Source organism: Phyllostomus hastatus, unplaced genomic scaffold, assembly GCF_019186645.2.
Source record: "Phyllostomus hastatus isolate PE091 unplaced genomic scaffold, TTU_PhHast_1.1 phas_scaffold_93, whole genome shotgun sequence".
Taxonomy (NCBI): Eukaryota; Metazoa; Chordata; class Mammalia; order Chiroptera; family Phyllostomidae; genus Phyllostomus; species Phyllostomus hastatus.
In genome coordinates, this window is record NW_025334042.1 from 16,232,807 (window position 1) to 16,245,591 (window position 12,785).

General features: G+C 43.8%; 1 protein-coding gene across 8 annotated transcripts in view; it reads right to left on the minus strand.

Moving 5' to 3' along the window:
• Nucleotides 1–12,785, minus strand: part of RBMS2 (RNA binding motif single stranded interacting protein 2) — a 48,161-nt gene that overhangs the window by 10,901 nt on the left and 24,475 nt on the right. For all 8 annotated transcript variants that reach the window (XR_006784591.1, XM_045829003.1, XM_045829001.1 and 5 more), the window contains 7 exons: nucleotides 11,156–11,214; nucleotides 10,168–10,259; nucleotides 8,620–8,777; nucleotides 4,331–4,410; nucleotides 4,086–4,195; nucleotides 3,715–3,761; nucleotides 3,450–3,543 (listed from right to left, as the gene is read on the minus strand). Coding sequence is in view for 7 of the 8 variants with exons in the window: in XM_045829003.1 (XP_045684959.1) it covers nucleotides 3,450–3,543; nucleotides 3,715–3,761; nucleotides 4,086–4,195; nucleotides 4,331–4,410; nucleotides 8,620–8,777; nucleotides 10,168–10,259; nucleotides 11,156–11,214 (640 nt within the window). In the remaining variant the exon portion in view is untranslated. The remainder of the gene's footprint in view (nucleotides 1–3,449; nucleotides 3,544–3,714; nucleotides 3,762–4,085; nucleotides 4,196–4,330; nucleotides 4,411–8,619; nucleotides 8,778–10,167; nucleotides 10,260–11,155; nucleotides 11,215–12,785) is intronic.

Here is a 12,785-nt window from a genome sequence, read left to right on the forward strand (position 1 = left end):
GAGAGGCTTAGGAACCTCCAGGACATCTTTAAACATTTTAACTTCTGAATTATAGAGGCACCAGAAGGGGAAGAGGAAGAGTAACAAGTGGAAAAGTTATTTGAACAAATAATAAAGGAGAACTTCCCCAATTTGGCAAAGGAAATAGACTTCCAGGAAGTCCAGGAAGCTCAGAGAGTCCCAAAGAAGTTGGACCCAAGGAGGAACACACCAAGACACATCATAATCACATTAGCCAAGATGAAAGATAAGGAGAGAATCCTAGAAGCAGCAAGAGAAAAGGAGACAGTTACCTACAAAGTAGTTCCCATCAGACTGTCAGCTGATTTCTCCAAAGAGACCTTACAGGCAAGAAGGGGCTGGAAAGAACTATCCCAAGTCATGAAAGGCAAGGACCTACATCCAAGATTGCTCTATCCAGCAAAGCTTTCATTTAGAATGGAAGGGCAGATAAAGTGCTTCCCAGATAAGGTCAAGTTCAAGGAGTTCATCATCACCAAGCCTTTATTTTATGAAATGTTAAAGGGATTTATCTAAGAAAAAGAAGATAAAAAACATGTATAGTAAAATGATAGCAAACTCACAATATTTAACAACCACACCTAAAACAAAAACAAACTAAGCAAACAATTAGAACAGGAACAGAACCACAGAAATGGAGATCACATGGAGGATTAGCAACAGGGGAGTGGGAGGGGGAGAGAAGGGGAAGAGGTACAGAGAATAAGTAGCATAAATGGTAGGTAGAAAATAGACAGGGAGAGGGTAAGAATAGTATGGGAAATGTAGGAGCTAAAGAACTTATATGTATGACCCATGGACATAAACTAAAGTGGGGGAATGTAGGTGGGAGGGGGTGTACAGGGTGGAGGAGAATGAAGGGAATTGAAATGGGACAACTGTGATAGCATAATCAATAAAATATATTTTTAAAAAAGTAAAAAAATATTAGAACATATTATGAAAGCCAGTGAGATCAAATTAATATATTATCAGAATAGGAATGGAAATAACAATCATTGGGAGAGAATAAAGATACAGAAATCAATCCCAGTGTTTATTTAATTTTTTAAAAAGAAGTCCTTTTTTTAAAGATTTTATTTATTTATTTTTAGAGAGGGGAAGGGAAGGAGAAAGAGAGGAAGAGAAACATCAATGTGTGGTTATCTCTCACACGCCTCCTACTGGGGAACCTGGCCCACAGCCCAGGCATGCACCCTGACTAGGAATTGAACCAGTAACCCTTTGGTTTGCAGTCTGGCACTCTATCCACTGAGCTACACTAGCCAGGGCTAAAGGCCAGTATTTATTATATGACAAAGATGGCATTTCAATTCAATGAAAAAATAATGGATTATTTTCCTTGGCTGGTGTCGCCCAGTCAGCGATGGTGAGCATCGATCTATGAACCAAAAGGTCACTGGTTTGATTCCCAGTCAGGACACATGCCCGGGCTGTGGGGCCGAGTATCCGGATGAGGGTGTGCAAGACGCAACAGATGGACATCCGTCTGATGGATGTTTCTCTCATGAATCTATGTTTCTCTGCCTCTTTCTCCTTCCCTTCCCCTCTCTAAAAGTAAATAAAATCTTTTTTTTTTAAAGTAAACAAAATAATTCCTTAAAAAAGGGTTATTTAATAATTTGGTTCTAGGACAACTGGTTAATGTTTTGAAAGAAAATATAATATGACCCCTACTTTCTACCATACACAAAAACAAATTCCTGGTGATTACACATTTACATATAAAACAATGAAGTAAATCTTGGAGACCGTGTGTACCATATAGGGACTAGGAAGATCTTTTGAATTAAGACAATTCAAAAGTTATAAGTAAAAAGCAGATATATTTAACTATATACAAATTTTAAACTTTGGCATGGCAAAAGCTGGTGATTCCCAGTATATGGTCTTTTGATAAGCAACAGCAGCAGTGGTTGGCGGCACCTGAGAACTTGTTAGAAATACAAATTCTTGCCTCCTGCCCCAGACTTACCGAACCAGAAAATCCTGGTGTGATGCCTGGCAACCTAGGTATAACTAGCTCTTCAAGTGATTCTGATGCACAGCTAAGGTTTGAGGACCACAAAGTCAGTGGACAAAAATTTGGAAAAAAACATTTGCAACAAAGATAACATTCAGAGGATCAATACTTATAATTTATAAAACCAAACAGAAAACTGGGCCAAGCATATGAAAAGCAATCAGAGAACAGCAAATCAAAATATGACCAACACTGAAAATGCTTAAACTAAGCCACTGTCAGGGAAGCACAAACTGAAGTCACAGTGCACTTTATACCCAAGAAGACAAGAACAATTTAAAGAGCAATGTCACCTATGGCTGGAGGGAAGCAGCTACTCTCACATGTTACTAGTGGAAACATGAATTGACACAGCCTTTGTGAAAAGCAATCTGGCAACATTTATAAAACTCCATAGTCCATAAATTCAAACTACAATTCTACTCCTCGGATGAGCCACCAGAAATATAAGTATTTATATAGGCAAGGGTAGAGGCACAAGGATGTTCACTGCCTAAGAAAATTTACTGAAGCATTATTTATACCAGAAAAACACTGAAATCCAAGCGAATGACCTTGACTGGGGTACAGATGAAGAATTCTGACCCTGACCGGGTAGCTCGATTGGTTAGAGCATCATCCGCACACACCGAAGTTCTGGGTCCATCCTGGTCAGGGCACAGGCAAGAACCAACCAATGGATGCAAAAACAAGTGAAACAAAGAATCAATGTTTCTTTCTCTCTTCCTTTCTCCTCCGTCCTCTCTCTCTCTAAAATCAATCAACAAATTTTTTTAAAAAATTAAAAGAAAAAGAAATCTGGTGTATCTCCAGCATGATCTATTATGCAACTATTAAAAAAGGAAATAATGAGAACAGAGAGCCCAACATTCGCTGCATCAGAATCACCCACAGGCTCCTGAGAATCACTCAGACTGCTGGGACCATCACCAGCTTCTAATTCCGTAGATCTGGGGTGGAGTCCAGGAATTTGTGTTTCTAAAAATTCCCAGGGGACGCTGACACCGCTGGCCCAGGGCCTATACTTGGAGAACTGCTGGTTAAGGTGCTGTTAAGTGAGCAGAGCAAAGTATGAAAAATACATTTATTTGGTCAACTTTTTGGTAACCTAAACAATAACTTCCAAAAACCACATACATATGTATACATGCGCATGAAGAAAACATTGAAAATAGTAGCCAATTGATATGGATTTACTTGTGGGGGTGGTGGGCAGAGAGAAAGAGAATGCTCCTACAACAGTCCGTGTAAGTGGGATGCGGCCACAGGTTATGCTCTCCTGCAACGTGATGTGTGTGTGGTGTACACAAACGGAAAACAAACAAGTAGTTTCCAGCATTCTACTCCTTTACTTAAAACGCAGTGCTGGGGAAAACCACCACACCCTTTTTGGGCACGAGCATACCTGATACGAAGACACAGGAGACGGAAGATACGGGGAGAGTGCAGACTGAGCGAGCATCCTGTTGGGGGCGACATTGTAAGGAGCTGGGTAAAACCTGTAGGAAGGAACCTAATCAGTACGGAGTCACAGGAAATCAGAAAGGGCCTCCCACAGACAGACACAGCCACCCACTAAGTGCTGTTTAAAGATCAAGATGAAACATCCAAGTGCCTGGACAAAGGCTATTATCATCTTCAGTCGGCCTGGTTATCTCAAACACCCTTACCCATTCTGAAGAGCTGCAGTGGGGTCATAGGTCAAGGCCATACCACCCTATAAAGAAAGAACACAGCATTCATATTGTAAGCTCTTGGATAAGAACAGGAGCAAACGCAGGATGTCAAGGGTGGGGAAGTATTTGGTTCAGCTGATTAAAGTGCAGTCTGAACAAGCTGTTCCAAGTTTTTCTGGGTGTGCAGGTTGCAAAATCCCACTCCAGACCCACAGCGAACAGCATGTTAAGTAGCCAGCTTCTCTCAGTTACAAACTGCAGCTCCCAAGCTTGCCACCTAAGTTCACAGAAATCAGGCCATGGTAATTTCCATTCCGTTTTAATATCGATCCATAGTACTCCTATCTCCTCAGAAGTCCTCTTACCATGTCTCCATTCCTTGGCCAGGCCCGTCCATTTTGCACAAATTTTCCTTGGTTCTGTCGTTTCTTAGGACCACCATCAGCAAATTTGCAAAGCAATGGGTCAGATGGGGCTACCAAGAGAGAAAGCAGACAGGCAGCTGAGTCCCGCCTCACTGAGCCCACTCACACTCATGCAAAACTCCTCCAGAGTCTTCACTGGAAGTAACAACCTATGGCCCTCTCAGCCTGATTCCCAGATGCCTCACCTGGTACTCCAGGGGGTGTCTTAATATATTTTCCATTAAAGTGGGTGATGATGGCTTCACACTTCTCTGTGGACTCCATCCTAAGGAGCACAAGAGGCATTAGGCTCTAGCTTCTTCAGGATCGGTGCTCTCCCTATGTTCAAAAAGAATGCCCTAAGTTCCCAGCCCCACAAATGCTCTAAAAGTTGTGACTGTAGGAACACAGAGTTTCCTCCACACAAATTCAAGATATTCTGAAGAGGCACCCGCAGCTTCTAATGAAGGTTCTCTCGGCTGGAATAATGGAGGTCTTTACGCTGTGAATACATATTCCAAAGAAGATACTTACGGATGGGGCTAGCCTTGTGTCTGGTTCATAAATAAAAATACAATAACTAGAGGCTGTTAACAGTACTTTTTAAATTATGAAATTCCTAATGGAAATTGTTCCCTCACTCTGACAAAACTACACAAGCTAAGAATTTGTCAATATTTATTTGTTGCTTCTGGTTATTTACCAAGGTCTAGTTACCTACTATAACATTATTAAGATTTCATGAGTCTGTAGGAGGAAAGAGTAATAAGATGGGGTCTACATGGTCCACAGTGATAGAAAAACAAAGCTGGGCAATACTGAGTTAAAGTTTCTTTTTGGAAAAAGCAGCCTGAGTGGGAAATCAGAAAATCAGAAAACCTGGCGTCCAGCTCCTGCTCACGTCCCAGAGTTCAGTGAGTGAGGACCCATTCCTCATTTCCACTTTAGAGAAATCATCATCTACTACTCTACTACACAGGATTGTACAGATCAAAAAGTTAATCTACATAAACGTGTTTTAAAAGTATAAGAGTCTAGCCCTGGCTGGTGTGGCTCAGTGGACTAGTGCAAGCCTGCAAGCTAAAGGGTCACCAGTTTGACTCCCAGTCAGGGCACACGCCTGAGGGGCAGACAGGGTCCTCCCAGTTTGGGGTGCGCAAGAGGCAACCACACATTGGTGTTTCTCTCCCTCTCTATCTCCCTCCCTTCCCCTCTCTAAAAGTAAATAAATTAAATCTTTTTTTAAGTGTAAAGGTCTATGTAATAATACAAGGTACAGTATCCTCCTTTCTTTCCATATTTAAAGTAGGTCTCAGTATATTTTCTGTGCCAATAACCACTAAAAATATAAACCATCCCTATGAAGGCGGTCACCATAAAAGGCCTCAAATGGAACTTTTTAGAGAAAACGACATGTTCGGCATCCTAGAGCAGAAGTTTGTAGCTGGGTTACTCCTACTCCTTAGTCTTTCCAAAGGGGTGAACAGACATAGAGTTTCAAGAGAATCACTTTGAGAACCTCAGCTTCGTCATAAACTCTTTCCTAAAACTGATCTGCCTAGGGGATTGGTCCTGATCAACGATCAAAGCCAAAGTCCCCTCGCACAGCCACCCCTCCCCCCCCACCCCCGTCGACTTCCCACTCATCCCCAAAGGCCACGCAGGGCAGAGAAGACCGACACAGTTACGAATCTTTTTATAAGTTAGATGGTCCCAATTCTTCCTTCCAACAGAAGCTGGAGGACTCGACCAGGTGTCAAATGACATATAAAAAAATCAATTTTCATGACAGATTACCCTGGTTCTTGGCAAATGACTCAAAAGGAATTTAAAAAATTCTTATTTTAACAAAATTCTTTCCATTCCCATCTACTTATTTATGTGAACAAAGTTTCTCGGCATGGAAGCAAAAAACAGGAACAAAACTGATATTAACCCAATCTTGTTACAGCAATAAACGATATTCACTGATGGCTACATGCCCTAATTAGAAAAATCTAAACAAAATAAAACTTAAACTTATTCATGTCATAGGAAAAGCATTTCCAATAAAAAACTTTGAGTCAGTATTTAAATATATATGTTGTTTGGGGCAACTGTGAACTAAAAATCACAAAGAGGATTTTCCTGTGGGTGAATACATATAGAGAGCCTCAGGGCCACTGGAAAAAAATTAACATACATATTTTTATTGTAGAGAAGTATGACAGGATGATCCACAAAAAGGCTTGCAACTATGAACATGTTTTACAGTAGGATATAATACAATTGAAATAAAAACACAAGATCAAGAAGAAAAAAGGAACATTATAAGAAAGATGTAAGGGTTAGAACAATTAAAGAAATGCCCTACGTATTTTCAAAACGGGCGATTTTGTGTATCAAATTGCTAGGACATTTAGATCTCATCCGGATATATGGAAAAGTGATGTGAGCTTGATTTAAAATATCAATGTTTATAATTTGCTGGAAATCATACCTAGCAAGAATCTAAATCACCCTGGCTCGCGTGGCTCAGTGGGTTGAGCGAGGGCCTGCAAACCGAGAGGTCACCAGTTTGATTTCCTATCAGGGGACACGCCTGGGTTGCAGGCCAGGTCTCAGCTGAGGGGGGTGTTAGAGGCAGCCGATGTTTCCCTCACACATCGATGTTTCTTTCCCACATTAATGCTTCTCCCTATCTTTCTCCCTCCCTTCCCCTCTCTCTAAAAGTAAATACATAAAATGTTTTTTAAAAATCTAAACATATGAAGAAAATATCTTCATATTTTAGTAGTTATTAATGTAGAAACACGCAAAAGATTCATTGCTTTTTCAAGTCTTCAAAGCCACAGTTCCCAGACTGGGCTGTGAGACACCCTGGTCGTTGCGGGGTACCAGCAGAAGCACAACAAGGAACACTTCGACTTTCTGAAGAAAACACAGCAACGTCTGTTGCACACTGTGTAGCTCACTCAACAATCCTTTTGATAATGTATTTTTGCAAAGCTGGTTTTTCAACGATTGCTATGACAAAAGCAAGTACCATAAGACAACCAGTGTGTTGTAACCGGAGATGAGGGTGGGAAGTATCAAATCCGATCCCAAGGTCGGAGAAGTTGTGTAGTCTCCAACAGGCACACAGCCCATTAGTATGGACAGTTATTTAAGGATGAAATAAAATATTTTCTCTTTCAGTGTATATTCTCAAATAGGCATAAAGTTGTTAAGATATGAACACTTTTTGAGTTGTTTAGACCATTTAATTACTTAATAAATTGAACTATTAGGGATTTGGGGGGGTTGATCTTGGGAAAAAAATTAATAGGATAACTGCAGTGCCACGATCTCAACCACGTTGGGAACCTCCGCTCTCCCAGGGCAGGAGCAAAAATGTCTGAGGACCACAAGCCTAGGAACTTCTCTAGTTATACTTGGGATCGCCAGCAGGTGGCACTACCAAGACTGAGTTGGCTAGAGAAGCCCTATTCCTTGTTTGCAAGGCCTGAAACACTCCAGAGTAGGGGAGTGCTCTCGGGCCAGAGAAGACATTAAAAAACAAACGGACATTAGTCCAGTAGTTTTCAAACTTAAAAACAACAACAACAGAATTTCCTTTCAAACAAAAGCTTAAGATAAATAAAAGCATAACCATTTCCTAAGTGGGACAGGCGAGCTGAAGCCCCACAACAGCGAGGACACCTAAGCTCAGAGGACGGGCACGTGGAGAGCTCCTCGACTCTCAGGAACACAAGAAAGTCATGCACCTGCATCAGCCCCCACAGAGCAAGCCAAGGCTCCTAAAGGTCTCCTATCACATGGGTAGTGAGTGGCAGAGTTAGTTCTAGAATTTAAGTCTCTCAACGGATCTGGAAAGGTAGATCAGATCGGCCACTTCATCCTGACTGATCTTAAAGCCAGAAGGAGTAGGGCGTCACTTCTACCACCCACTCCCATGACACCTTGGGCAAATCACTTCATTCTGGGAACTTCAGTTCCCTTATCTATAAAATGGAAGATTAATATTGCTCAGGGTTGTAGTAATGATTAAACGGCAGAATAGGATGAGAAACTACTCAATAAACTATAAGATACAGAATTGCTTTATTCCAGTTAGTTCTGTATCAAAAGGAGCAAAGGCTAGAGTAGCAGGAAGTAATGAGGAAAATAAAGATTTGGGGGTGCAAATGGATTTGTGGGTATTGTGGCCTATAATTAAATGAATTTTTGATCTACAGTCATGTACTTTTGGCCAATAGTTTGGTCCCTGGGGGGGGGGGCAGGGTTTTTTTGTGACCTTCTAAGTGACATTATTTTTTAAAAATTTTATTTACTGATTTTAGATAGAGAAAAACATTAGTTTGTTGTTCCATTTATTGATACATTCATTGGTTGATTCTTGTCTGTGCCCTGACTGCGGATTGGGACAACACTCTAAACAACTGAGCTACTTGGCCAGGGTTCTAAGTGGCGTTCTGCATTAACTGCATCATTTCCCATTCTCAGTATCCCTCACCTTGCAAAGCCAACCCCTCTGCTGGTTCCGCTGGTGTCCCGAAGGATTCGAGTGGAGATGACTTGGCCAAAGGGCTTCAGCATTCCCTCCAGTTCTTGCTCATCCATTGACAGTGGAAGGTTTGATATGTATAGATTTGTGGGGTCCTGCTCCTGTTGCTATGGAAATAAAGGAGAGAAAATGAAGTTCCCATCTCTTATCCCTCTCCCACCATCAACCCAAAATGATCTCTCAGAAAAGAGAGAACAGGAAGGGTCCCGCATAAACAAAGAGAATTGTAACTATTTGTAAAAAACAGAGTCCCACTATCATGGGTTGTATATTGAATCCAGGCAAAACAAACCGAAAGCATATTTAATATTACTAGTACTGTACAAGCCCAGAATACAAGTCATAGGTCAAGTTTTGTCTGTTTCTTTAAGAACTAGGCAGAGCAGCGCTCCCTCCTCCCCCCAGCAGCCTGTCCCGGAGGCTGGATTCTCTTGGACTGCCTCGTTCCCGGGCAGGATTGTTTTGAGTAATCCTCCCTCCCCCTTCTTCCGGCCACAGCAGACTCCTCTGAGTAGGAATGCCTGTTCACTCCCTGATGGAGGGAAACACAGGAAGCGGGGAGAGCGGGGAGGAGAAAGGGAAGGCGACGTGCTGCGGGCTGCCCTAGGGCCACATGGGGAGCGCTCTGGGTCACCCGGGAGCCCTGAAAGCTCTCATCTCAGAGACTCCACTGCCCAGGCTTCTGTACGGAAGAGGCAGGAGAGCCCTTCCAGAGGGCAGAATGTACACAGCGACTATAACTTCCCATCGCTGTATTTTTAAGAATTTAACCAGTCACTGCCCCAGACTGTGGGTCACCAGCAACCTTAACTCCTCTCTGCCTTTCCCTTTAGGGCTCCCATTTTCTTATAGGAAAGGGCAGCTGGCAGACCTGCCTCATTAGCTGTACACGGAGTGCTCACAATTACTTCAGAAGGGCAAGGGGATGATCCCACCTAAGAGAAGGGAGAGAAGAGCCTCTGGATTCCTAGTAATCTAGATGAAAATAAAAGCCCAAGATCTGAGAAGGAGAGGCGGTTTCCTTCCCTGCTGTGGTGTTTCTCCCCCAGCCCCCAGGGAACCGAGCTGGGAGGTGGAGAGCATTGTTCTGAACCTCTGAGAGGCACGACCGGCTTCTTCAGACAACGTGGCAAAACCAGCACAAGCTGTCTGGTAGGGGAGTGAGGGGCCAGGGTGGGGATGGGGAAACAACAGGGGGAAGGGAAGAAGCCTCTCGACCCTCTTGCCTGCTTATAACACTCGAAGAGAGGAAAAGAGTTGAGAGCTACCCCACACAGATTTGAATGCCATCTTCCTCCAGCAGCCAAGGGCTGCTGAATGGGTCCCTAGCCCAGATTCCCTTTGGCCAGATGCAGTCAAAGAGCACTGCAGCTGGCCTCTGCCCTTCGACCTCATCGTTGTCAAACCCTCTGGAGACCTTGGAACTGGACCTTGGCTGCTCACCAGAGCCCCCGGGGGGGGGGCGGGGGGGGGGGAGACACGGGGTAGCACCCTTACCTTCGCCATCTGTGCCTGCACACCACTGGCCTTCAGTGCTGTCACGGCCTTCTGGGCAGCCGCGGGACTGTCGAAGTCCACAAAGCCGTAGCCTGGAATGGGGAGACAGCATCACTGGGAGGTTGGGGGACGAGGGAGGTGGGAGGCCGGGCTTTTCAGGAGACAGAGGAGAATTATGATGCACGTAAGGGAAGTGGCAGGGAGAGAGAAATGAAGAGGTTTTGGGTGATTGTCCATGTGCTCCCCAACCCTGCAAGATCCGGTCCACTTTAAAGCTAAGAATGCCAGGGGTGGTAAGGTCCTTGTGGTGTCCTTGCCTTTCTCACTCCCTCTTAAAAAGATCTAAGGATTCAGGAACTAGGTTCTTCTAGTAACCCACAGCACCGCGGGCACCCCCCCGCCCCCCCCCCCCGCCCCGCCACTTCTAAAAAATCCCTTCCTCTTTTCTAGCCACAGCCCAGAAATGGGAGGCATGTAGGAGACACAGCCTCTTAGCTGCAGATAACCAGGCACTGCTGGAAGGGGCCCCTCCCCACTCCAACCTCTTTACTTTCCCCCTCCTTCCACTCTTACATCTCCACTGAACACTGCTCAAAACCCCAACAAAGCTGTTTTAATCCTCACAAAATAATACCTCCTCCGCCATCCACCCCACCACCACCAAAAGCAATTACGATGCTTTGCCAAGGAGAAATCATCTCACCTACCCATGTCCACCATCCAATCCAGGGCGACATGAGGTCCAAAGTAAGCCCAGGGGATTCCAAGACTCTGCAGACTTCTAGCCTCAGGTCCCCCAAATAGCACTGCAACTCCAGCTATCTGGTCACCAAAGAATCTAAATATCTGCTTGTCTTTTAAGCCTGAAAACCTCTGAGACTTCTCTCTGGCCTTGGGTACAGGGACTTGCAGCAGTAAAGGGCAGAGACAAGGGTGGGCTCACTCTCAGCTGCTCCCCATCACCAAGGGCAGCTAGCTGTTTTCTCACCTTTGCATTTGTTTGTGGTCTTGTCCAGTATGGCCTTAGTGGAGACGATCTTGCCATATCTAAGGGAGAGGAAAACGCAGAGCGATGCTCCGGGTGCAGGGACTGACAGACCCATACTCGTGGATGAACCCATGTTCTCCCTCCACTCCCACTAGGACAACTGACCCCACCCAAAACTGAATAATAAACACAAAGAAGAGATGAATTTAAAATGCCATAATTACCATTCAAACCTAATCCCCAAAGGTGCCTACAAGAAATAAGGTAACGGCAGTCCAACACACTTCTCATTCTTCCCCAAGTAAGACCCAGATACTAGGTGGAAAGACAGACACTCCTGTCTTTTCAGGAAAGAAGCTTGGTGACACGCATGTGGTTGAAAGTATCAGGGCAGAGCTTGGGCTGGGGTCTTTGGGGACTAAAAATAATCCTTGATATTACTGATCTTCTTTGGGACAAACACCATTCCACCTATGAAAACCTACTCTGAGAGCCCTGGCTGGAGTAGCTCAGTGGATTGAGTGCGGGCTGCGAACCAAAGTGTCACAGGTTTAATTCCCAGCCAGGGTACATGCCTGGGTTGCAGGCCATAACCCCCAGCAACCGCACATTGATGTTTCTCTCTCTCTCTATCTCCCTCCCTTCCCTCTTTAAAAATGAATAAATAAAATCTTTAAAAAAAAAAGAAAGAAAAGAAAACCTACTCTGACGCTCCAGTCCCTGCTCTTCTAATGGCCCCTGATTGAAGGTCAATGTGAACCAACTTCCTTCTATTCAAGTCCTGGTTCTGCCACTGTGTAGCCTTGTGTGATCTTGGACAAGTCATTTAACCTTTTTGTGCCAGAATAGGGCTGCGGGGAATGGAAAAGAAGTTCACGAACATCAAGCACGAATGTCTGCCACGTGGTGAACACTTAAAAATTCTTAACTGCTGTTATTGTTACTATATTCAAGAGACCTCAACTTCAAATGGCTCCCTCTCCTGCTTTACTGTATTCTAAGACTTCTATTTCTCATCGCCAAGATTTAAGTGTGTTAGGAGGGGAGTGGGCACAAGACCAGGTACAATAGCTGTGTTAAAAAAATTATCCAAAACTTGACAATGAGGCAAAATGAGGAGTGCATATCCTTTCAGTGTCACTCTGGAATATTGTCTAAAAGGCCGATTGCAAGTATATTTCATTATCTAGTGAGCTGTTTCGGTTTCACTTACTATTTACTACCGGTTAGGGCTCAGATTTTGTGAAGATACATATTATTAACTTGTACATTTTATCCAGTAAAAATGTAAATAATTTCTGTCCAATAGAAAAGATAATCCCAAAGACTACTGTTTCCTTGTTCTTGAGGACATGAACCAGTTTTGCCTGTAACCAAGCTATCTTATCGCACATTCTTTTTCCAGTACCTGTAAATACCCAGTCCCTCAAACGCTCTGTGAACCCATTTTACCATCCTGCTGGTTCCCTCGCTAACGAGTAGAATGAATCTTCGGCATGTGTTCACCTAAACTTGTATGACAGTCATGTTTTTCAACTTTTTGAAAATCACACTTTGGCAGCGGAGTCATTTGGAGCTCCCCGACCTCGAGCAGTGAAGTATCACAAGTCAGGAATTGTATCAGAAGTGG